Here is a 21,982-nt window from a genome sequence, read left to right on the forward strand (position 1 = left end):
GAGTGTGTACCCACCAACCCCCACCATCGCCAGGTGCTGGTGCTTCTGGGGCACCCCTGGCTTCCCCCTTTCCCAGCGGGCTGGGGAAGAGGTAGTGGGTGGCCCAGGAGGCACGCAGGTGGCCCTCAGCAGAGGGTGAAGCGCCGAGCACTGATATTCATGCGTGTGAGGCCGAGGTGCCGCAGTGGCGGGGCCAGGGCCAGGCTGGCCCCTGGCTCTAGCTCCAGCTCCAGCTGGGCCTCATCCAGCAGCTCTTGGTGCAGGTGACAGGCTTGGTCCACCTTCAGCCGGTGCAGCTGGGCCCGCAGGCGAAGCAGCTGCCCAGCCAGCTGCTGGTCCTGAGCCTGCATCTCCTGCTGTGGCAGAGAGGGGGACTTCAGCCTGCTACCAGTCCTCAGCTGCTAGCCCTGTTCTTCCTTTCCTGTCAACACCCTGGGGCTTTGCACTGGATGTGTCCTCCACACCCCCTCTACTCCACTTTTATCCTTCCCCATCTCTCTGCTCTTGCTCCATACTGATGGTTCTAAAACCAAGACAAGGAGCCAATATTAAACAAATACAGATGCCTGGGGCCCCATCCCAAATAACTAAGTGGAATCTCCAATATGGAGCCTGGACATCTTTATATTTGTACACGTTGGGTTAAGGGCATCCTATTTCACATTTCCCTCCTCAGATTCTGCCTACAGCGTGGTCAGTGCCTCATTTTGTACTTCACGGTGTCTTTGGGATATAGGAAATTCCCAAAGTAGGGGAGGCCATGCCCTCTCCATCTATACTCTGTCTCCTGAGCCAAAGAAGCACAAGGTCAGTAGACTGAATGGAATCCTTCAGCAAGTCTTCCTGAATAAAACACTGAACAAATCCACTCCTGGCTCCTTGGCCCTGGACACAGCCACAGGAGGGGTCATGCTGGAGGTGGGGTCCATTCTCATCCTTGCCCCTCACCTATGGTCTTGGGCCCTGAGGAGGGCCATCCCCAAGGCCCTCTGCAAGGCTGCCTCCCCCCGACCCCCACCAGACTCACCAGCTCTTGTCGGAGCCACTCAAGGGCAGAATCCATTGAGTCAAAGCCGCAGATGGCCCCAGGTCCCCCTGGTCCAGATCTGGCTTGGGCCCTGCGCCAGGCCTGGCTGTGGACCCGGGCTGTCCACTCCAGATAGGAGGGCCGCCGTGTCTGCAGCTGCAGCTTGGCCGTCAATGCCTTCACAGAGTCTAGGCTCTCTTCCTCTTCATCCTCCTCATCTTCTTCACCCACTGCCTGGAATTTCAGTGGCCCCAGGGACATGGTGTGTTTGGGGTGAGTGACAGAAGGCTTCAGCTCTGGAATTAGGGGAAGGCTGGCGATATGGCTGAGGAAGAGGTGGCAGAAGCTGAAAGAAGTGTGCCAGAAAGTGTGTGTGTGTGTGTGTGTGTGTGTGTGTGTGTGTGTGTGTGTGATAGTGAATGTTCAAGGTGTGTTGAGGCTGAGTGTGTCAGGGTGGGCAAGTAGATGGGTATGGGAGGTCGAGTGTGAAAGGGCTGGGATTTTCCTGGACTGCTAACCCTGGAGCCACGTGATGCCCATCTGGGTGGTGGCAGGAGGGGCCCTGCTCCTCTGGCCCCTTGGATGAATTTTATTGTCTTTGCCCAGAAGGAGACACCCAGTTCCCAGAAAGGAAGTTGCTGCAGGATAAGAAAAGCATCATCCACACCAGAGTCTTGGCCCTTTTCCCAAGGCCCAAGTAAGGGAGTGGGGAGGGGATAGGAGGCTGACAAGCTGCCCCCTGTCCTCACTCATGGCATTGGCCCTTCAGCAAAGGAATAGTGTCCAGAGCTCTGGCCTGGGAGTCAGGAGACTTGGGTTTTGGTGCTAGCTGTGGGGTCTCAATAAGTCACTGACTCTCTGTTAGGACAGATCAAAGATTTTAAGCTGTGCTCTAAGGAACTTCAGGTTCCCTTGGAAATCCCTCAGAGACTGTGTGCTAGGTGAGGACAGAGCTGTGGATGGGTTCTTAGGCCTGCCTCTCCTGGAGGGCCTCTCCCAGGGCTTCAACTAGAGCAGTTCCCTTTTGTAAACTTTTTATTGAAATATAACATACACACAGAAAAATTCACCTATCATAAATACACTGCTTGGGCTGGCCGAGTGGCGCGTTGGTTAAGAGTTGGCTTGGGATACCAGGTCTGAGCAGCAGGGCCCCGGTTTGGATCCCACATGAGGGCCAGTGACACTGTGACCTCTACAGCTAAAATGGTGAACAACAGCTAGACCTGGAGCTGGGCTGCTGTGAGTCACTGGTGATGGCATAGGCTGCAGTGGGGCTGGCCGGCAGCTGGCATGCGCTTTCTTGAGCCACCGTGAGTGGCCATCCAATGGCTGGTGAGCGACTGCCTCACCCAGGAAGAGTGCAATGATAATACCAACATGGGCCAGTGAAGCAACGTCCTCCACAACTAGACTGAAGAACAAAAGGACAGAAACTTGTCTGTTCCCCTTCCCCGACTCCCCAACGCTGTTCCCCCTCCCCCAAATCCCCCCCCCCGCAAAAAATCTTAAAAAAAATAAATAAATACATGGCTTGATGAATTCTCCCGAACTGAACACACTTACGTAACCAGCACCCAGGTCAAGCAGCATACAGTTTTACTAGCATCCAGGCTGGTATATCTTTTGTGCTTCTGGCCTGTCACTACTCTCCAAAGAGTAATACTATCCTAATTTCTGACAGCATAGATTAGTTTAGACTTTTTAAAAAAATGCTTTCTAATGGTAATCAATCTTTAGCATGGAATCACCTGGAAAACCTCTTAAAAGATATTGCTGGGCCCCAATCCCAGGGCTTCTGATTTAGTATATATGGGGTTGGGGGTGGGCCTCATAATTTGCACTTCTAACAAATTCCCATCCCAGTTGATGCTGCTGGTCTGGAATCTTACAATTTATACTCTATTGTCTGGTTCCTTTCATAGAGTAGTTCCATTTTTTTTTTAAAGATTTTATTTGGGAAGGGGAACAGTGTTGGGGAATTGGGGAAGGGGAACAGCCAAGTTGTTGTTCTTCAATCTTAGTTGTGGAGGGCACAGCTAGCTCAGCTCCCAAGTCCAGTTGCCATCCAGCTGCCCGTCAGCAGCTCAGGGCTGCTCAGCTCAAGGTGCCACGTTCAATCTTAGTTGTGCCCACCATCCCATGTGGGAGAACAGGCAACCTTGTTGTTAGGAGCACATGCTCTCACCAGCTGAGCCATCCTGCCACCTGTTGGCAGCTCAGGGGCAGCTCAGCTTGAGCGCAGCTCGCTGGCCCATGGGGGAATCAAACTAGCGACCCTGTTGCTCAGAGCTCGCACTCTTAACCAACTGAGCCACTCGGCAGGCCAGAGTAGTTCCAATTTTATGATTATATTATGAGGGTCCACCTATGATTTCTTTTTTTTCTTTTTTGGAAAGAAGGGCTTTGCATCCCCCCCCCCCCCCCCCCCCACACACACACGAGTTTGGAACCTAGTGGACCAGAAGGCCCTTTGAAGGCAGGAGTCAGTCTTATTCCTCTTAGTAATCAGCACTTAACACAGGTGTAGACATCAGTGTTTGAGAAATGAAAGAATTAGATGGATGAGTCCTCCAGAAAATTGGTTTAATCTCATGTAATTTACCAGCTTGTGTCTCTTGCCAGACTGAAAACCTTATGATCAGAACCTTCCTCAGTCATCTTTGGGTTCCGTCACCAAATATGGAGCTCAGCTCAGTGTATGGCAATTCACATTTGGTCAAAGAATGAAGTGATAGGAGATGGGGCTCCAGAGGGCAGGACTAAACCAGAAGTTGTCCCCATAGAGGGCGCCCTCGGGCATGGACTTCCAGCTGTGGTGGGGGGGGGGGAGGAAGGAGCTAGCTACACAGCTGCTTGAATTTAAGGTGGACCGAGGGATTTTTTCCCCCCACCCAGCCTCAGACATAGGAAGTAGGCAGTTTCCAGCTTCACACCTATGCTTTCCACCCTTTCCACCAGGTTTAGGAGAAAAGATGGTATTTTCTTTCTTTTTTAAGCCAGCTGGAGTACCAACACCCCAGTCTAAAAAAAAAAAAATTTGAGTGCCTCCTGCAAATCAGGCGAGGTCAAGGGCTTAAGCAAGATTATTCTCCCCATTTCACAGATGACGAAATTGAGGTTTCCTTAACAGATTCTGACGGGGGTGCTCTAAGAGGTGCTGTCAATAAAAGGGGGAAATTCCTGTGAAACTGCAATCCCTTCCTTCAGAGGGCCTCCTTAACAGCTGTCCTGCCGGCGTCGCCAGCTGCCCGGCCAGTTCCTGTCCCTTTCGGAGCCCGCGCTCGCCCTGCCTGACTTTACAGGAGTCTGTCTTGTTGCTGGGCCCCAGGCCCACAGTAGGCGGAATGGAGTTTTCGGAGCTGATCCGTACCGGCCGGGCCCAAGCCGAGCTCCTGAGGGGCTCTGAGGCGCCCCCGCTCCGCGGTACGCTGTGTGTCACAGGCCATCACCTGCTGCTGTCTCCAGGGCCCCAGGCAACTCCAGACCTGTGGCTGCTGCTTTTGCGTAGTGTCGACTCAATCGAGAAGCGGTGAGCATAGAGGGGCCGTCCCCGTGGGGACCTCGCAGCTCCGCGGGGAGAGGGGAGAGGGCGAGCGCTGTTGGAGCTGGTATCCTCCCGCATAACGTCCAATCCTATAAAAATGGTTTCTCCTGCCCTGGTGGGGGGTGTGGGTGGGTGTCTGGGGACACTAAGCCTAACTAAGCCCGTCCATCCTCAGGGTCGCGGGTGACTCCGGCACCATCACGCTGCGCTGTAAGGACCTGCGCGTGCTGCAGCTGGACATAGAGGGCGTGGAAGCGACGCTTGACATCGCCCGCTCCATCGAGGTGCGCCAGGGGTGCACCCGAGGCCCTTAAGCTACCCTCGTCCGGTAACGAGAGGAGTAAACATGGGCTACTGAGCAAGGGTACTCAGCAACCAGTGTTATCCCAGAGCACAGCCAATGGCAAGGGGATGCAGGGTGGTCTGGAGTACTTGGAGATACGGGAGCTGTGGGACTGAGGGGCTGGAAGGGCGCGGGTGAGATGATTCTGACCTTTCCCCAGATCCCCTGACTTCCTTCCCCAGGCGCTGTCCTCCCTGGAATCAGTCATCACCTCCTATCCGTTCTTCTACCGTCCCAAGAGCTTGAGATTGGGCGACGCCTGGCACTTCCACCCGCCGGAACGCTACTACCAGCGAGTAGCTCGCGAGGTGGGTGCGGTTGTGGGGGCCTAGGAAGGGCGTGGGGACGTGGCACTCACTGGGTACCCTAATCCTGGCCTTCGCACCTCCTTGCGCTGAAGACCAACGCGTGGCGGCTGAGTGAGGTGAACCAGGACTTCAGCTTGTGCCCCAGTTACCCCCGCGCCGTGATCGTGCCTCGCGCAGTGGACGACGATGCCCTGGCTCGCAGCGCCCGCTTCCGCCAGGGAGGCCGCTTCCCTGTGCTCAGCTACCACCACGCTCCCAGCGGAACCGTGAGCCTCGCCCCTCCCCAGACTCTGCCGCTAGGACCAACCGCGTCCTTTCTGGGCCTTTTTCTGCATTGGCCGGGCTAATTCGCTGCCTGGCTGCTGCTACACCGCCTGCCCTTCTGGCTGCGCCGGTCAGGCCTCAGACAAGCCCCACCAACTCCGCTCAATCCAGCCTTCTCCAACTCTGGCCCCGCCCCTCCCCGGGTTTCAGAGTCTAGGATCTTGGGCCCCACCGCTGGCGGTCTGGGCCGCTAATGCCTAGTCCCTTCTTTGTCAACCCAGGACCCGCCCACAGTCTACTCATCAGGTCCCCCCGCACCCCACCCTCTTCCCGCCCCCGGCGGCAAGCCACTCAAACACCGGCCCGAGTTCCGCCTGTGAGGCCCCTGTGCCCCAGCCCGCTCCTGCCAGCTCTGTATCGCTCCAATGTGTAGGCTCAACCCTGAGCGGAGTCCCTGAACCAGGGCTGGTGGGTACAGCTACCAGAGTTGAGTCCCTGTCCGCAGGTGCTGCTACGTTCCAGCCAGCCCCTAACCGGGCCCCAGAAGCGGCGCTGCGCTGAGGATGAGGAGCTGCTGCGAGCTGTGCTGGAAGGAGCTCCCCATGGGGCCCGGGGCTTCATCGTGGACACGCGCTCGGCCCAGACCGCCAAACAAGCCCGTCTGACTGGCGGCGGCACCGAGGCCAAGGCCGCCTACCCTGGCTGGAAACGGCTGCACCGGCCCCTGGAGAGGTAAGGGGGCTTCCCATCCTCTCCTAGGCTCTCTTTTGCAGGACTCCTCATGGATGGGGATGAGGGTATGGGGAGACAGGAGGGGAAGGAGTGTCTTCCAGGAACCTTGAGGACTGTTAGGCCTTTCCTGGTAGCCATCCCGCCAGGTGGGCATCCCCACTTGCACACCCCCACTGAGAGAGCTTATTACTTCCTGGGCACCCCCCACACACACCCACACACACCCCTCCCCATTGGTCCTAGCCTGCCCTAAGGGCTGTACCTGCACAGCTGTATCCCCTCTGTCTCTAGGTGATGTCCTGAGGGAGTTTTTGTGCTTTGAGGAGAGTGTACTGCTTCCCTTTTCCGGAATACAAAACTCTCTTGATTCATTTATTCAGCCAACATTGATGGAACACAGAGGCTGAGATGGTGGCCAGCCAGACGTGGCTGAGAAATCAGCAGGAAACGGGCAGAGTTCAGTATGATAAGTAGCAGCACAGAGGAGGCACCCCTCTTAGTACAGGTAGTCCAAAGAAAGTTTCCCTGAGAGTAGGATGCTTTAGCTGAGACTTGAAAGAGGAGGGGGAGTTAGCCAGAAGGTGGGAAATGGACTTTCCATGTGGAAGGCACTGCAGGTATGTACGAGCAGAGAGCCTGGTCATTTGTCCTGTTTGGGGAACTGCAAGTACTTTAAGTATGGTGGGAGTGTAGTGTGAGGTGGAGATAGAGAAAGGTAGGGCTAAAGAGGTGACAGTGGCCAGAGCAAAGGTCTTGAATGCCATGATTATCAGCTTAGACGATCCTAAAGGCAATGGGGAGCCACTGAAGGCTTTTTTTTTTTTAAAGATTTTATTGGGGAATTGGGGAAGGGGAATGGCCAAGTTGTTGTTCTTCAATCTTAGTTGTGGAGAGCGCAGCTAACTCAGTTCCCAAGTCCAGTCGCCATCCGGCCACCTGTCAGCAGCTCAGGGCTGCTCAGCTCAAGGTGCCATGTTCAATCTTAGTTGTGGGTGGGTGTAGCTCACCATCCCATGTGGGAGTCCAACCACAAACCTTGTTAGGAGCATGTGCTCTTACCAATTGAGCCATCCTGCCACCTGTTGGCAGTTCAGCAGCAGCTCAGCTTAGGCGCAGCTCACTGGCCCATGTGGGAATCGAACCAGTGACCCTGTTGCTCAGAGCTCGTGCTCTTAACCAACTGAGCCACTAGGCCAGCCCCCACTGAAGGCTTTTAAACAGGGGATATAAAGTACAGCTAAGGAATATAGTCAGTAATATTGTATAACTATGAATGGTGCCAGGTGGGTACTAGACTTATGGGGTGAGCACCTCGTAAGTTATATATATATATATATATATATATATATATATATATATATATATATATATATATATGTCTAATCACTATATTGTACATCTGAAACTAATATATTGTATGTCAACTGTAATTGAAAAAATAAAAAATAATTAAAAAAAGATTTTCTGTTAGGAGGTCACTGGTGATCTTGATCAGAGAAAGTTTATGGGAAGTAGAAGCAGATACCAGAATCCCAAGTGTTTGTTTCTCTTGTCAGGCTGGGGGATCCCCAGGGAGTACTGTGTTGCTCTCATCAGATTGGGGTACTTGAAGGATACTGTAATACTTTCATCAAATTGGGGGTTTCCCAGGGCATTTTCCCAGAGGGCTATATGACCCTTCTCTAGGTAATTCTGTGCCTCACCCCCAACAGACAAGGACTCCCCAATCTTGGGTATCCTCCTTAAGGATATGAATAATTTCCATCAGATTAGGTGGGATCCTCAAAGTGTCCTGTGCTCCTCTCAGGGTTCTGTGTCTCCCTCTTTGGTCTGGAGCATTTGTTCTCAGGCTGTTCTCACCAGAGCTTGGGCTGGGGGAGAGATAACAAGACTCCCACTTGTACAGGGGGCGGCCTCTACAGGAGAGCTTTGTGCGCCTGGTGGAGGCATGTGGGGACCTGGAACAGAGCATGGATCGCTGGCTTAATCGACTAGAGGGCTGCCACTGGCTGGCACATGTGAAGGAGGCACTGAGCACCGCCTGCCTAGTGGCGCAGGGCATGGAGAGGTAAGACCCCCCCACCCTACGAGACAGAGAACAAATCCCTGAGCACATATCTCAGTAAGCAAATACAGCCTAGACTGGGCCCATTCTATTCCTGGTCCAGCCACCCCAGGCAGGGAAGGACCTACCACTGTTGACCAGCCCTGGGCCCACAGGGAAGGGGCCTGTGTCCTGGTGCACGGGACTGAAGGCACAGACAGCACCCTGCTTCTGACTTCACTGGCCCAACTCATCCTGGACCCTTTAAGCCGGACCATGTCTGGGTTCCAGGAACTGGTGGAGCGAGAGTGGATCCAGGTAAGTGGCCACCCAGCCCCAACCCTACACCCCTATCCAGAAACCCCCACTTCCTTGTGCCCATTGCTCTGCCCCTCCCCAGGCCGGCCATCCCTTCCAGCTGCGCTGTGCCCACTCAGCCTTCTCCCACGCCCGCCCCAAGCACGAGGCACCCACCTTTCTCCTCTTCCTGGATTGTGTGTGGCAGCTGGGCCGCCAGTTCCCGCTGTCGCTGGAGTTTGGGGAGGGGCTGCTGTTGGCGCTGTTTGAACATGCCTATGCCTCTCCTTTTGGCACCTTCCTCTGCAACAGTGAAAAGGAGAGGTGAGCCAAGGGGGTGTCAAGGTGGGTCGGGGACAGGCACAGGACAGGGTCTGATATCTGCTGCACCAGCACCTTACTTCCCTAGAAGACATCTTTCCCTTTCAGGTGAGTTTCTCTTTAAGGAAAAATCCGAGTGTCCTCCCCTCCCAGACCTCCAAATCTCACACTTACTCCTAACTTCTGCAAACCCAGAGATAGGTGTGTCCAAGGCTAATCCTCTGCATCTACCCACTCTATCCATAGCCAAGAGCAATTGCACCGCTAGCTTAAAAACAAGGACTGAAAGGGAAAGTTGCTGCAAAATAAATCATTTCTGGGGCTCTCCACCACTTTGCAAGGTTGATTCTAGTGAAGCGACAGAATAGAGGTTGAAAGCTGAGTCCAGTTATTTGGGTTCAAATCCTGGCTCCACCATTCACCTGCTGGGTGACCCTAAGCAAACCTGAGTCTGTTTGCTCATCAGTACCAGAAATCATGATTGTAGCCAAAATCTATCGGGGGTGTGTTTGAGGATTAGCTGAGTAAAAGCATGGAAAATGCTTAGCCCAGTGCCTGGCATATATAGTGGGCACACAAGTGGTGGTTATTTTTATTTGGTTGTATATGCTCCCAATAAGGGCCCCAAAGCCATCTTTTTCTTATCATACTGAAATGGGGAGAGGGTTCATTCCGCTTCAGGAATGTGGAGATCAGTTAGTTATCTTTGGTTGCCCAGCCTCCTCCATCCGCTTGTTTTCATAACCGCACTCATGGGTCATTCAGGTTAGAAACTGTTATCTTTGTTTACCTCCTTCCTCTCCATCCTGCGTCTTTAGCCTCTCTCCTAACAATTTCTTAGCTTAGTCCTCTCCTGTTAAAACCCCCTCCTACCAACTCCAATCCTTTTTCCTTTCCATGTGGACCATGGAACAGCCTCCACACTGCTCTATCTCCACTTTCACCACTCATCAGTTTTTTAAAAAATTCACCAGTCCCGATCTATCAACATTCACATTAAGCCCTTTCCCACTTTCTTGCTTTTGCTCATGCAGTTTCCCCCGCAAGTATTTCCATGTTTTTTGGGGTTTTTAAAAAGATTTTATTGAGGAATTGGGAAAGGGGAACAGACAAGTAGCTGTCGTTTTGTTCTTCAGTCTAGTTGTGGAGGATGTTGCTTCACTTGCCCAAGTTGGTATTATTATTGCACTCTTCCTGGGTGAGGCAGATTGGTCGTGGGCCTCTCGACGGCCACTCACGGTGGCTCTTGGGAGCTCACACTGACTGCCAGCTGCTCACGCTGGCTTCCAGCCACACACAGTAGCTTATGGCAGCCCACGCCGTCGCTGGTGACTCAGGGCAGCCCAGCTCCAGGTTGAGCTGTTGTTCACCATCTTAGCTGTAGAGGGCAGTGTCACTGGCCCCCATGTGGGATCCGAACCTGGGCCCTGCTGCTCAGAGCTGGCGTCCCAAGCCAGGTCTTAACCAATGCACCACTCGGCCGGCCCAGTATTTCCATGTTTTTACACACCTGGTGAACTTCTGATAGACCCAGCTTAAATGGCACATCCCTAATTAGCCTTCTCTGACACTTTCAGGTAAAACTAAGCTGAACTCCTTAAGAACAAAGCTTTGTCTTGTTCCGCTTTATTCTAGAGCATGGTACAGGATCTGACTGGCAGTAACATTTGCGGGAAAAAGGGGAGGTTATCACTGCCCCTTCAGTGGCGGTCACCCTACTAATCAGGCCCCCCCACACACACACTCAGAATCCCAGCGTACATAGCTGAGTCTGGAAACTCACTCCCTCTAGGTGCCTGTGTGAAGTAAGAACTCGAACACACTCCTTGTGGACTGGGCTCAATCAGCCAAAAGAGCAACGAAAACTCCGGAACCCACTCTATGTCCTCAATCCTTTGGCCATCTGGCCCTCAGTGGAGCCTCAGAGCTTGCGACTGTGGCAAGGTGACCCTCCCACCCCACATTCTCCCCTGAGGAGTTATCCCCTCTGCTCAGGTTTCTTACATGTCCTCCTCCTCCTCAGGACTGTTTCTGCGCTGGATCCGCCCATCTGAGCCTTCAGAGGTAGCATGGGAGAAGGTGTGGCAAATAGTGACAGATAAGGAGAATATGGAAGGCTCTCAGCCAATGGTTTCAGCCTCTGAGCCCCAGCCCTAAGCGCTGGTGCCTTGCACAGCGGCTGAGACATTTCTGAGACCTCTTCAGGCCCCTCAGCACCTCTGGACCTTGGATGAGGGTGCCTGCAACCAGCCTACCCCATAATATTGAAGTTCCAAGTTTGAAGTGCCCCAAGTGCAGGGAGAAGATCCAATAATAAAGGGATCCATGACTGGTATCAATTTGGTGGGGTGTCACTGAGAAGGAAAAATGATTAAATAGACCCTACAAAATACCTGACCAGAAACCATTTATTTCCAAACTAATTTATTATTTCTCAGAGTCCAAAACTTTCTGTGAGCCCTGGCCTGGAAACTTTTCCCTGGCCAGGATGGAGATCCAACTTCTTAAATCTCAAACTCAAATTCAAAGTACTGTGGGTCGAAGTAGTGGATGCGGACATAACCATCTTCTCCACCGCTGCTGTAGCTGCAAAGAAGATAGCCAGGGGCCAGTCAGATGCCTGCTTTGGGGAAGGCAGGCCTATGGGAAAAGGGCAGAGGGTGGGCCTGTGGGGCAGGGACCAGACTCTAGTTGAACTTAACTCCCTTCACCAGGCCCTACCTCTTGCCATCAGGATGGAAGGCAACACTGTTGATAGGTCCGAAGTGACCCTTGATTCTTCCAAACTCTTCCTCAATGGCCAAGTGGAAGAACCTGGAGGAGAGAGGGTGGTGAGAAGGGACAGTCCATCTTCCAAAACACTTCAGAAGTACCACTCCCCAGTGCAAACTGTAAAGTGGGGAAACTGAGATAAGGGGAAATGAATGTGAATTAAATAAGAAGTTAGGGAAAGACTGGACCCAAGTGTCCTGCACACATAGCTAACACTTTCTTATTATGTGCTGGGCAGTGCTCTGAGAGTTTAGTAGGTATTTATTTAAGCTACACAATTTTATGAGTAAGTATATTATCACTATCCCCATTATACAGCTGAGGATAACTGGGCAGGGAAATACAGTGATGTGTCTAGAGTATCAAGAGTGAGCCCGAAAGTTCATGCTCTTAACTTCTATATTACACACTTGTCACAGGAGGGCCACAGATCTGGCTGCACTTCCTAGCAGCCAATGAAATAAGGGAAGTCTCAGTTATGTGGTTTGTGTCCATTATGAAAGACACTCCATGAGGTTTCAATTTGGAAAAGCCCCCTCCCCCTTTACCTGGCCTCGAACTTGCCAATCCTGGTGGAGGTGGTGGTTACATCCATGGCTTCCTGACCACCGCCCAGCACCACCTAAAGGGAAAAAGAAACCCTAGACAGCCCCAAAAGACAGGCAAGCCCATTTTGTTTCTCCCGTATACCCTATAAATTTAATATCTCCCACATCAGACTGGGAGGATACTAAAGGCAAAGGTCAAATACTTAAGCCACCCCCTGCCTGGTCCCCTGGCTTTTCAATTCTTCAGCCTTGTCGATGCTCTGGAAATCTCTTCTGCCAGACACGATTTTCCCCCAGTATGTATCTTAATTGCTCGACAAACATCTAGATCCTGCAAGTATTCTGGGGCTTTGGCAGGAAGCCTGGGTGGGGTCCCCTTACATGGTCATAGTTGGGAGACAGGGCAGCTGAGTTGACGGGACGTTCTGTCCGGAAAGTCTTCTGATGTTCAAGGGTTGTGGAGTCAAAGAGCTGAAGAGAGATGGCAGGGGAAAAATCTGTAAAAGGAGCCTTCTTGGGGGAAGTTGGGCAAGTTGAGAGCTGTGCAGAAGGTTGAGAGCAGCCCTGCCAGACCCCTTGCCCAGGCTCACCTTGGCTGTATTGTCCTTGGATGCAGTGACAAACATGGTCATGTCCCTGGATAACTGGATGTCATTGATCTGCCGGGAGTGTTCCTTAACATTCACCAATACCTCTCCAGACTGGGGAAGAAAGAAGAGTGAGGCTCTGACAGCCTGAACCCCACTAGCCCCACCAACCAGGGTTCTATACTGCTTCCTGTCCTATCAAGGGGAGGGGAGGTCTGGGTTGGGACTAGCTCTCTCCTGAATCAACATTTACTCACTCTCCCCAGGCAATGCCTACATTCTAACCTGGCCCATGTGTACAGATTTCATAAACACTGCTAGTTCATCTAGGAAAACATGCTTATGGTGACAAATCTGTGGACCTACTAATTAATCATCATCATGTTAGAGCAGTGTCCATTTATTCCTTTTTTCAACAAATATTTATTGAACAGCTATTTGCCAAGCATTGTGCTAAACACTTAACAATACCTTACTTCATTTAATCCTCACAACAATCCTATTACATGGGTATTTTAATGGAAAATTTTAAAGGAAGAAACGAAGGTTCAGAGAGGGTGTGACTTGGAGATCATGCAACTATTGATAATAAGAGCCTGAGCTCATCCCCGTTCCCTGCCAGGGCCTGGGTCACAGTCCACGAGGACTGCTGCATGTCCACCCTTTCTTAGGTCTTCTCAAAGGGCCATGTCATCTGATTTCCCTTCCCATAACCTGCTCGACTGTGTAGTACCAACAGCAGAGTTTTAGAGTCTGCCCTTAAAAGTACTTCTCTGTGCCTTCATTTCCCTATCTCGAAAACTGAAAGCCCACTGCCCAGGGTCACTGTAAGGGAACTGTGTCTTATTTGACTTTGTTGTCATGGTACTTGGCCCATGCTCTGTAAAAGACCCTGAGCACCATTGCCTCACACATAACAGGCCCTCAGAAAATATTCAGTTCCTTTCCTTCATTATCTTTACCTATTCGGAGGGAAGAATGTGTTTGTGTCTCCTCCATCAATTTGGACACATGGTAGACATGAATCTGGCTCTTACATTTTGGGGAACGTGCACCAGCTTTGCAGTCTGGCCTATCTGGGGGCACAGATCAGCTCCACTATTTGCTAGCATCAAGCATTATTTATGCCTTTGACCTTGGTTCCCATTCCCTTCCTGAAGGTAGGCCTGGTCCCTCATGTACCATGGTCAGTGCTTGCTGAGAATGACGAACTTTAATGATTTACACTTCAGCATTCCCCAAGAACGCAAGTACCCAAATCAGAAATCTAATGCCACCTGGACTTTATCCTTTCTTTAACCCCCCCATTTCATCTTTCACCCCTAAATATCTCTTAAACATCAGGTACTCCATATCCCCAGGGCTACTGCCTCGCTCAGGTCTATTTTTCAGACTGTAGCCTCTAAAAGCTTTCTAAAGAGGAAATCATTATCGATAACCATTTAAAGACTCCCTACTACCTAAAGAAAAATCACAATGCCTGACCTCCTGACACTCAAAAAATTTAATCCCTGTCCACCTTCCCAACACCACATTCCAATGATACCAGACTTGATTTCCTAAAGAATCCATATACTCCCTTAACTCTGCCTTTGTGTGTGCTGCTCCTATTCCCCATGGAATGTATTTCTCTTCCTGCATGAAGCTCCATTTATTTTTCATGGCTTAATGTGTGTGCCACCTCCTCTGGGACAGAGGGCACTTTATGCACTTGGTTGAGATCTCCATGGTGGCACAACTCGCAATCTGACTATGTGCTAGCTATTTGCCAGTCTGCCTCCCCCTGGGGTAGGGCCCATGTCTGATTTACTTCTTTGTCCTCAGATCCCAGCACAGGGCCTGGCACTCTACGGTGGCAGGAAAATGCTTAACTGTCATCATTATTAACAGATCCTGAGTAATCTGCCACAAGTTCTTCACACACCTGATGTCATTAGACCCTTGAAACATGTTACAGATAAACAGGTTTGCCCAAGATCACACAGCTCAAAAAGTGGTAAAATCTGTATTTGAATTCAGCCCTTGCTCTTAACCACTGTGCTATCCTGCCTTTTTGTAGGGAGTCATTCAAGTGGGCTCGGGCCCGACCCAGCTCCTTACCTTGGCACTATACTGATTGAGCTCTCCGTTCTCATGGCCCGCGATGATGCACTCCCCCAGAGGTCCCCAAACAGCACTGGTGATCTTGGAATCACTGCAAGGGATCTTCATGTAGGGCTCATTGCTGTCTGTGTGGGACAGCAGGTGTCAGGCCCTGGGCTTTGGAGCCGCGCCCTTCACATCAACCCAAGCCCTAGCCCCAGCCCTTACCAATTTGGCTGGGATCCCGCAGGTCAAAGAAGCTCACGAAGCACTGGTAGCCCATCTGCTTGTCCGTGGAGAACATGATGATGTTGCCCCCGAAGTCAAAGCCACAGGTCCGGACAGCTGAATTGGTCTTGAGTAGGGCCAGCTGCTTCCCTGGGGACAAGCAGAGTCTGGGCTACCCCCTGCCCATTGCCATCACAGGGAGGACACTAAACCTGCCTATTGTCATGTCTCACTGTTTCTCCTGTTCTAGTAACTCTAACCCACCACCCTCCTCTTCCGCACTACTATACTTTGGCTCAAGTCTTTTAACTTCTTCCCCACAGTCCCTCCTCAGACACTCTGCTTATGCGGCACTGCTCACAGGGGATTGCAAGATGTCTTTCTTCCTGTCAGACTGAGCTCCTCCACAGCAAAGACCTACTCTGATTTCTCTGTGTCCCCAGTACCCAGTATAGACCTGGCACACAATTGGGTGCCCAGTAAATATCTGCTAAATGGAGCAGCTTAACAGGATCCCGTCTTTAGTCTCAGCTCTTCCAATGCTCCCCACTACTACCTGAGCTTGCAAAACTAAACAGACCACCAATCTTCCCTGCTCAGGGACCTCCACGGCATGCCAAGTCCTACAGAATAAAGCCAAGCTCCTGAGTTTGGCATTCAAAGCCTGTTCTGGTCCTAGTCTGCTTCATCCTCTCCACTGTCTATTTCTCCCCTCAAGAAATACGAACTTCCGCCAGATCAGATGACTTGGACATGACACTTGCCATGCTTTCATTCCTGCGTATGCCAAAGTGATGATCTCTTTCTTATCCTTTGAGCCCCTGCTCATATGACATTTACCTTGGGAAACCTTCCTGGGCTGTTCCCATTCCCATTCCAAGGCAGCCAATTGCCCCCTCTGGCCTTCCACAGTGCTCTATGCTTCCTCTAACATGGATTCTATTTTACTGTAGTGCCTCTTTTCTTGTCTGTCTTCTTTCTTTTTTTTAAAAAAGATTTTATTGGGGAATTGGGGGATGGGAACAGTCAAGTTGTTGTCCTTTTGTTCTTCAGTCTAGTTGTGGAGGGCGTCGCTTCACTGGCCCATGTTGGTACCATCACTGTGCTCTTCCCGGGTGAGGCAGCCGCTCGCTGGCCATTGAACAGCTGCTCACGCCAGCTGCCAGCTGCTCACACTGGCTGCCAGCCATTCGCGGTAGCTCACAACAGCCCACTGCAGCAGGGGCTGCAGCCCCCAGCTCCAGGTCGAGCTGTTGTTCACCATCTTAGCTGTAGAGGGCGCAGCATCACTGGCCATGTGGGATCTAACCCAAGCCCTGCTGCTCAGAGCTGGCGTCCTAAGCCAACTCCTAACCAACATGTCACTCGGCCAGCCCTTCTTTATTTTTTCATCTGTCTCTTGTTCCCTAGACTAGGAGCCACCTCTGGATTTACCTCTATTTCCTCAGAACCTGTTAACTTAAAAAGTACACTGTAGGTCCTCACTGTTTGCTGAAAAAGTGAATGACCCAGGTTTACCTGTTTCACAGTCCCAGAGACGACAACTGTTGTCAGCTGAGCCAGTGAGGACATGCTTGGTGTCCCCTGAAGAGAGTGTTAAGAAACATGACCAAGTTCATCTGAGCCCAACTGAATCACCTCCCCTATTTAGCCCAAGAGAGCCCATCTTCCTTTCTAGCCTCAGAGCATTTTAACCTTCTTACCCAGAACTGGAATCTGTCCTAAATATTTCCCAAACCAGTGAACAGACCAGGGAGTAAGAGGAGGTAGGTATCATTCTCTAGACACACAACTGCATCCCAAATTCCCAGCTCCAAGTCAACAGCCTCTCTGTTGCTGGCAGACACTGGGAACATACACTCAGAGCAAAATCAAGGATACAGTCGGCATCTACACACCATACAGCTCCAGTATGGCCCATGTAGGTGCCCAGCCTCTCACCATTCACGGAGTACCATACATTGACAATCTGGAGGAGTCAAAGACAATGTGACAGGATGGTACAATCCCAGGCCGAGCAATGGCCTCCTATTTCGCCCCAGGAACCCTCAGCAGTCTCTAGCTAGGCCCGATTCTGCCCTTTTCTTGCTCATCTCTTGGGAAATAGCAGGCTGCTCCTAAAAAAGATCAACTCCTGGATTCTCCTCCTTCCTGCAGGTAAGTAGCAGGGGAATCAGGAGGCTTGCAAAAACATCTCCATTTGCCACTGTCCCAGCCCTCCTCCAGACTCCTAAACCCTCAGAAAAATAAAAGGTCAAGTTGAGTGCCAGTCCAGAAAAAAGCTTTGGAGTCCTGTCCAAATGAGAGCTGTTGATAGTAGGGAAGGCTGGGTTCCAGTCCCTGCTCTGCCACTATCTCACTGTAATATCTCAAATACAGTGCTTTTCCTCTCTGAACTTCAGTTTTTCCATCTGTAAAATGGCCATGACAATAATACCTTCTTCAAAGGGTAGCTGTGAAGCTATTCCAATAAAATGATGTCTAAGGAATTTAAAATATAAGTGACTAACATTAATTAGGCACACATACACACCAGGTTCTGTGCTAAGCTCTAAGCTCCTTACTTGAATGATCTCAGATAATCCCATGAGGGAGGAATTGCTAGTACCCATGTTTTATAAAAAAAGAAGCTTGAAGTTAAGAAAGGTTAAATGGCATGCTCAAAATCACATTACTACTAGCTGCAGGAGCCAGGATTCAAATCAGGTTTGCTTGGCTTCAGAGGGCCCACTGTTAGCCACTAGAGTTAACTTTCTCCCTATGGATATACTTCAAAAGGCAGTACCCTGGGAGACTGTTTGCACTTAGTGAGTGGCAGGCTGGGGCACAGGACTGACTGAAGTAAGACCAGGGTCACCTTTATTAGCTTTCCCTTCTACAAGTGGTCTGTTCCCCTATCCTGGTGGAATAGTTTTGTTCTTTCCCAGGAACGGTCTCCTCCCGGTCCCCTGAACGAAATGACCCTCGATCCTCCCCACTTCCACTGTGGTCTCTTGCTTTTCTTCTCCCGGCTACTCCTTCCTTCTACCAACAGTGAGTTCTTTCCCACCTTTCCGGGTAGAATGCTCTCGTCCACCTACCCCCGGGATGGTATCTCCCTACTTTTTAGAATGGGGCGCTCTTCGATTCCCCGCTCGTGGCAAAACTGGCTTGTCCACCCATCGCCCTGGCAAAATGAACTCGCCCCATCCCGGGACCCCTCCGAATGCTCCCGCTCGCCCGCCCTTCGACGCTCACAGGGTCCTTGGCCACAGTGAACAGGAGGTCTCCCTCGCGGTTGTACTTAATCTGCGTGATGGACCGCTCATGGCCCTGCAGCAGGATCGGCTTCTGTGGGGACAAGATAGTAGTGTCAGCGCCAGAATCTGCCCCTGCCCCAGCCGCGTACCCCCACCGCAACACCCTAAACTCAGGGTAACTCACCATCCCTGCGTTGACGCTACCAAAAACAACGTGAGCAGGACCGGAAGAGACTTTAGAGTCACTTCCGGATCATGGGACTCCGCCCCTCCGTTCCAGGAAGTGGAGGGGAGCGGCGTTGCCATGGCGGCGTCTCTCGGTGGGTAGGCGGCTCCGCCCCTCCATGGGCTTCTCGCACCTCCCCACCCTCCCACCCCCGAGTTCTTTTCCTATTCACTTCCTAACCCCGACCCTTGCTACAACCTCAAATCCCGGGATCTTGGATCTATCTCCCCGGCCTTCCGAGGTCAATCGCACCTGGGGCGTCGGGAAGCGCAGGAGGGATGTGGGGGGCTGCTAGCTGGAAGATGGGAGGCCGGAGGTTGGCTGGGCCAGGCGAGCAGCCGTTTGGTGGTGGGGAGAGAGTCATTCGCATCTCCATCCAGGGCAGGTGCTGGCTCTGGTGCTCGTGGCCGCTCTGTGGGGTGGCACACAGCCACTGCTGAAGCGGGCCTCCTCCCGTCTGCAGCAGGTTCATGAGCAGACCTGGGTCCAGCAGTTGGTGCAGGAGATGAAGACCCTCTTCTTGAATATTGAGGTGCGTCTGTAAATGACCTCTCAGAGGTAGTCCCGCTAGGAGTTTAGTCTCTGGAGTCAAACAGGTCTGGGTCAGAATCTGCACCCCACCACTGACTTGCTAGACGTTCTTAGAGAAGTCACTAGTCCTCTTTGAGCCCCAGTTTCATCATTTGTAAAATAGGAATAATAATAGTAACCATCTTATAGGGCAGTTGTGAAGATTAAATGAGATGAGGCACATAAAACACTTAGCATTGGGTCTAGTACATAATTAGTGTTTAATCTATGTCTGCTATTATATTTTATTATGCTGAGCCAAAAGACCTTTCCGGAGGGAGGCCTTGAGGATCAAATTGGCCCTGGGGAGGGAGATAAGGAAGGATATGGAGAATTACCTCTGACCCCAACACCGTCAGGCTAGGTTTGTGGGAAAGACAAGACATAGACACAAACACCTCTCAGGGCTAAGGGCTATGAGAGGTACAGATAAAGTGCTGCTTGAGTTCAGAGGAGGGAGGCTGGAGCTAGGGGACTGGGGAAGGCTTCTTGGCGGGAGTGACATTGGCACTCAGGGACTTGCAGGATGGGGAGGATGGGAACTAGTAGGGCTGAGGGCGAGGGCATTCCTGGCAAAGGCATGGAGTTCAATCAGTAACTTTGCCTCTGCCCTGGAAAGGTCCTTTTCAGGGGGTTGGTGCTCCCTGGGCCCTTATAGCTATTCTTCTCTTCAAGGAAAGTTATATGAGCTCAAAGAAGGCAGTGCTCCTCAGTCAAGCAATCCCACTGACTGCAGATTTCTTCTGTTTTCAGTACCTGATACCCTTTTTCCTTAACCAGTGTGGCTCCCTTCTCTACTACCTCACTTTGGCATCAACAGGTGGGTCTCTGGCTTTCAGAACTGTTATGCTTAGTGGTGGAGGCCACCTATGAATCACTTTGGGGAGGGTGATGTCTGCGTCACTGCAGTGCCCGGGCTCTTCCATTGACCATGATGCTTCCTTCCCCATCTACTGTTGCAAATCAGTCTGTAGCAGCCACAGCCAGTATTTGATGTAAGGTGTGTAAGCTTAAGGGAGCAGCTCTGAGTAGGTAGGCGTCGTGTCATTTTCTTGGATGGGGAATGCCAGCCATGGTGGATCCTCGCAGGGGATGAGGAGCAGGACAGTTCTCTCCTCCTCTACTTGAAGCAGGTGAGACCTGGAAGTGCTGGGAAAGAATGTGCTGAGGAGCCCATCTAAACATCCCAGTCTGGAAGTTATGAGTTATTGTAAACAAGTAACTCAGCTTCTGATTTATCCATTCGATTTTGGTTTTTTCTTTCTTGTTTTTTCTTTCTTGTGAGACTACTTAACATGAAATCTACCCTCTTAACAAATTTTAAGTGTAAGACATTTTAAGTTATCAGTGTTGTTAACGCCATTAGTCTTTTTCAAGTTTGTTTATTGGGAGTCAGTTCCTTGGAGCTTCAAAACTAAGGAACAGGTCCTGGACTATGGTGACCTCTACCTAAGGCCCAGTCCTGTGGGGCCTGTTCTGAACAGGTACCTGGCCTCCTACCTCTGACATTTTTTTTCTCTTTTTTAACTCCTCGATGCCCCAGCCTGAGCTAAAACAAACAAAATGCACTTCACCTGCTTCTTTGGTTTGTCTGTATCCATTTATTTAGTTCAGTAGGGGCACAGCTTTGGAGTCAAGCTGACTTTGGTTTAAATCCTCAATTTGCCTCAATTTATATGACTTCTTTGAGACTTTGTTCCCTTTATCTGTGCAAAACGATGATAATGTTCTTCTTGCAGTGTTGTGGAGATTAAATGAGATGTGTACATAATGCACTCAGCATATAATATGTGTTTAATAAATGGTGGCTATGTTTCGTGTTATTGCACTTTTTTTGCTGCACCCTGGGGGCTCTGAGTTCCTGTCTGTCCAGACATCCTTGAGATTTCAGGAGCTCTCTTTGAGTGCAAAGATCTCTTCCTTATCAGCAAACCAGGTTGGTCCCAGACCTTGTAGTTTTGGTCTTCATGCTGGAATCATGAGGGAGCACTGAATTTAGAGTCAGAAGCCCTGGATTTGAATCCTGAGCTTTGCTGTGACTTCATCTGGAAAATGGGGCCATGTGATACCTTTTTCAAAAAGGCTGTCTTGATGATGAAATGAAAGTGTTTTGTGCTTAGAAAGGTAATTTTTGCATCTCAGAGATCTTTTCATTCTGATCACTCAGATCTGACCCTAGCTGTGCCCATCAGTAACTCTCTGGCCATCGTCTTCACACTGATTGTCGGGAAGTTCCTTGGAGAAGATATTGGTGGAAAACGTAAGTCAGGCCACTGCAAATGTAGAAAGCAGCTACTTAGGCCTTGACACCCCTGGGTTAGTTCTTCCCCGGAGCCATATCCCATCCTGTCCCTTTCCTTTGTAGCTCTCCTGCTTCCTTGCAGCCATCAGAGTTTTCTTCCCCTGGACAGTCTGGAGACAGACCCCATCTGAGCCCCTCCCTCAGCCCTGCACCAACTCCTACTGGCATGCCTGGGCTCAGAGCCCCTCGATTTCTACCCATTATCCTAGGAGCATTCGCAGGCATGGTGCTCACCGTGGCAGGAATTACACTCTGCATCACAAGCTCAATGAACAAGACCCAGGGGCAACCATCTACCCTTTGAGTAGGCCGACACCACCCTCCAGCTCTGCTGTCTCCGGGAAGACCCTTGGGCCATGAGGTGCAGGCAGTGAGCAGATGGACCTAGCACCTACCCTCTGAGCCTTAGCTTCCTCATCTCTTATGATGACAATAGCTACCTCGTGGATCACAATAAAAGAACAAGAGTGAAAGGGATTTGTAACTTTCAAGTGCTGTTCAACTGCAAGGATTTAGCACAAGAGACTTCACACTCACGCTCAGCA

The 21,982-nt window shown here is 51.0% G+C and overlaps 4 protein-coding genes and 1 long non-coding RNA gene across 11 annotated transcripts in view; 2 read left to right on the forward strand and 3 right to left on the reverse strand.

Moving 5' to 3' along the window:
- Nucleotides 1–6: 6 nt before the first annotated feature.
- On the reverse strand, nucleotides 7–2,139 carry FAM167B (family with sequence similarity 167 member B). The gene is made up of 2 exons (XM_019659632.1): nucleotides 1,028–2,139; nucleotides 7–356 (listed from the first exon to the last, which is right to left on the reverse strand). The coding sequence occupies exons 1-2, from the start codon at nucleotides 1,286–1,288 to the stop codon at nucleotides 126–128; spliced, it is 492 nt and encodes a 163-aa protein (XP_019515177.1). The 5' UTR covers nucleotides 1,289–2,139; the 3' UTR covers nucleotides 7–125.
- A 1,429-nt stretch (nucleotides 2,140–3,568) lies between these two features.
- LOC109391706 (myotubularin-related protein 9) lies at nucleotides 3,569–11,405 on the forward strand. Its single transcript, XM_019659522.1, has 10 exons — nucleotides 3,569–4,559; nucleotides 4,750–4,858; nucleotides 5,100–5,225; nucleotides 5,318–5,491; nucleotides 5,995–6,221; nucleotides 8,128–8,289; nucleotides 8,442–8,583; nucleotides 8,666–8,886; nucleotides 10,676–10,827; nucleotides 10,907–11,405. Exons 1-10 carry the CDS (start codon nucleotides 4,375–4,377, stop codon nucleotides 11,038–11,040), a joined length of 1,632 nt encoding a protein of 543 aa, XP_019515067.1. The 5' UTR covers nucleotides 3,569–4,374; the 3' UTR covers nucleotides 11,041–11,405.
- Nucleotides 7,650–10,969, reverse strand: LOC109391781 (uncharacterized). Its single transcript, XR_002125935.1, has 3 exons — nucleotides 10,888–10,969; nucleotides 8,740–8,865; nucleotides 7,650–8,179 (listed from the first exon to the last, which is right to left on the reverse strand). It is a non-coding gene; the product is annotated as an uncharacterized LOC109391781 (long non-coding RNA).
- Nucleotides 11,291–18,616, reverse strand: EIF3I (eukaryotic translation initiation factor 3 subunit I). Its single transcript, XM_019659545.1, has 11 exons — nucleotides 18,524–18,616; nucleotides 18,338–18,430; nucleotides 16,982–17,069; nucleotides 16,619–16,684; nucleotides 15,101–15,250; nucleotides 14,891–15,018; nucleotides 12,794–12,904; nucleotides 12,585–12,674; nucleotides 12,204–12,277; nucleotides 11,605–11,697; nucleotides 11,291–11,469 (listed from the first exon to the last, which is right to left on the reverse strand). The coding sequence occupies exons 1-11, from the start codon at nucleotides 18,524–18,526 to the stop codon at nucleotides 11,388–11,390; spliced, it is 978 nt and encodes a 325-aa protein (XP_019515090.1). The 5' UTR covers nucleotides 18,527–18,616; the 3' UTR covers nucleotides 11,291–11,387.
- TMEM234 (transmembrane protein 234) overlaps nucleotides 18,579–21,982 on the forward strand; it is a 31,964-nt gene continuing 28,560 nt past the window's right edge. For 5 of the 7 annotated variants that reach the window (XR_002125918.1, XR_002125925.1, XM_019659601.1 and 2 more), the window contains exons 1-4: nucleotides 18,668–18,806; nucleotides 19,029–19,097; nucleotides 19,889–19,955; nucleotides 21,303–21,395. Coding sequence is in view for 5 of the 7 variants with exons in the window: in XM_019659601.1 (XP_019515146.1) it covers nucleotides 18,684–18,806; nucleotides 19,029–19,097; nucleotides 19,889–19,955; nucleotides 21,303–21,395 (352 nt within the window). In the remaining 2 variants the exon portion in view is untranslated. The other 2 variants (XM_019659619.1, XM_019659591.1) reach the window with 2 other exon arrangements.

The sequence above is a fragment of the Hipposideros armiger genome, unplaced genomic scaffold (assembly GCF_001890085.2).
Source record: "Hipposideros armiger isolate ML-2016 unplaced genomic scaffold, ASM189008v1 scaffold_10, whole genome shotgun sequence".
Taxonomy (NCBI): Eukaryota; Metazoa; Chordata; class Mammalia; order Chiroptera; family Hipposideridae; genus Hipposideros; species Hipposideros armiger.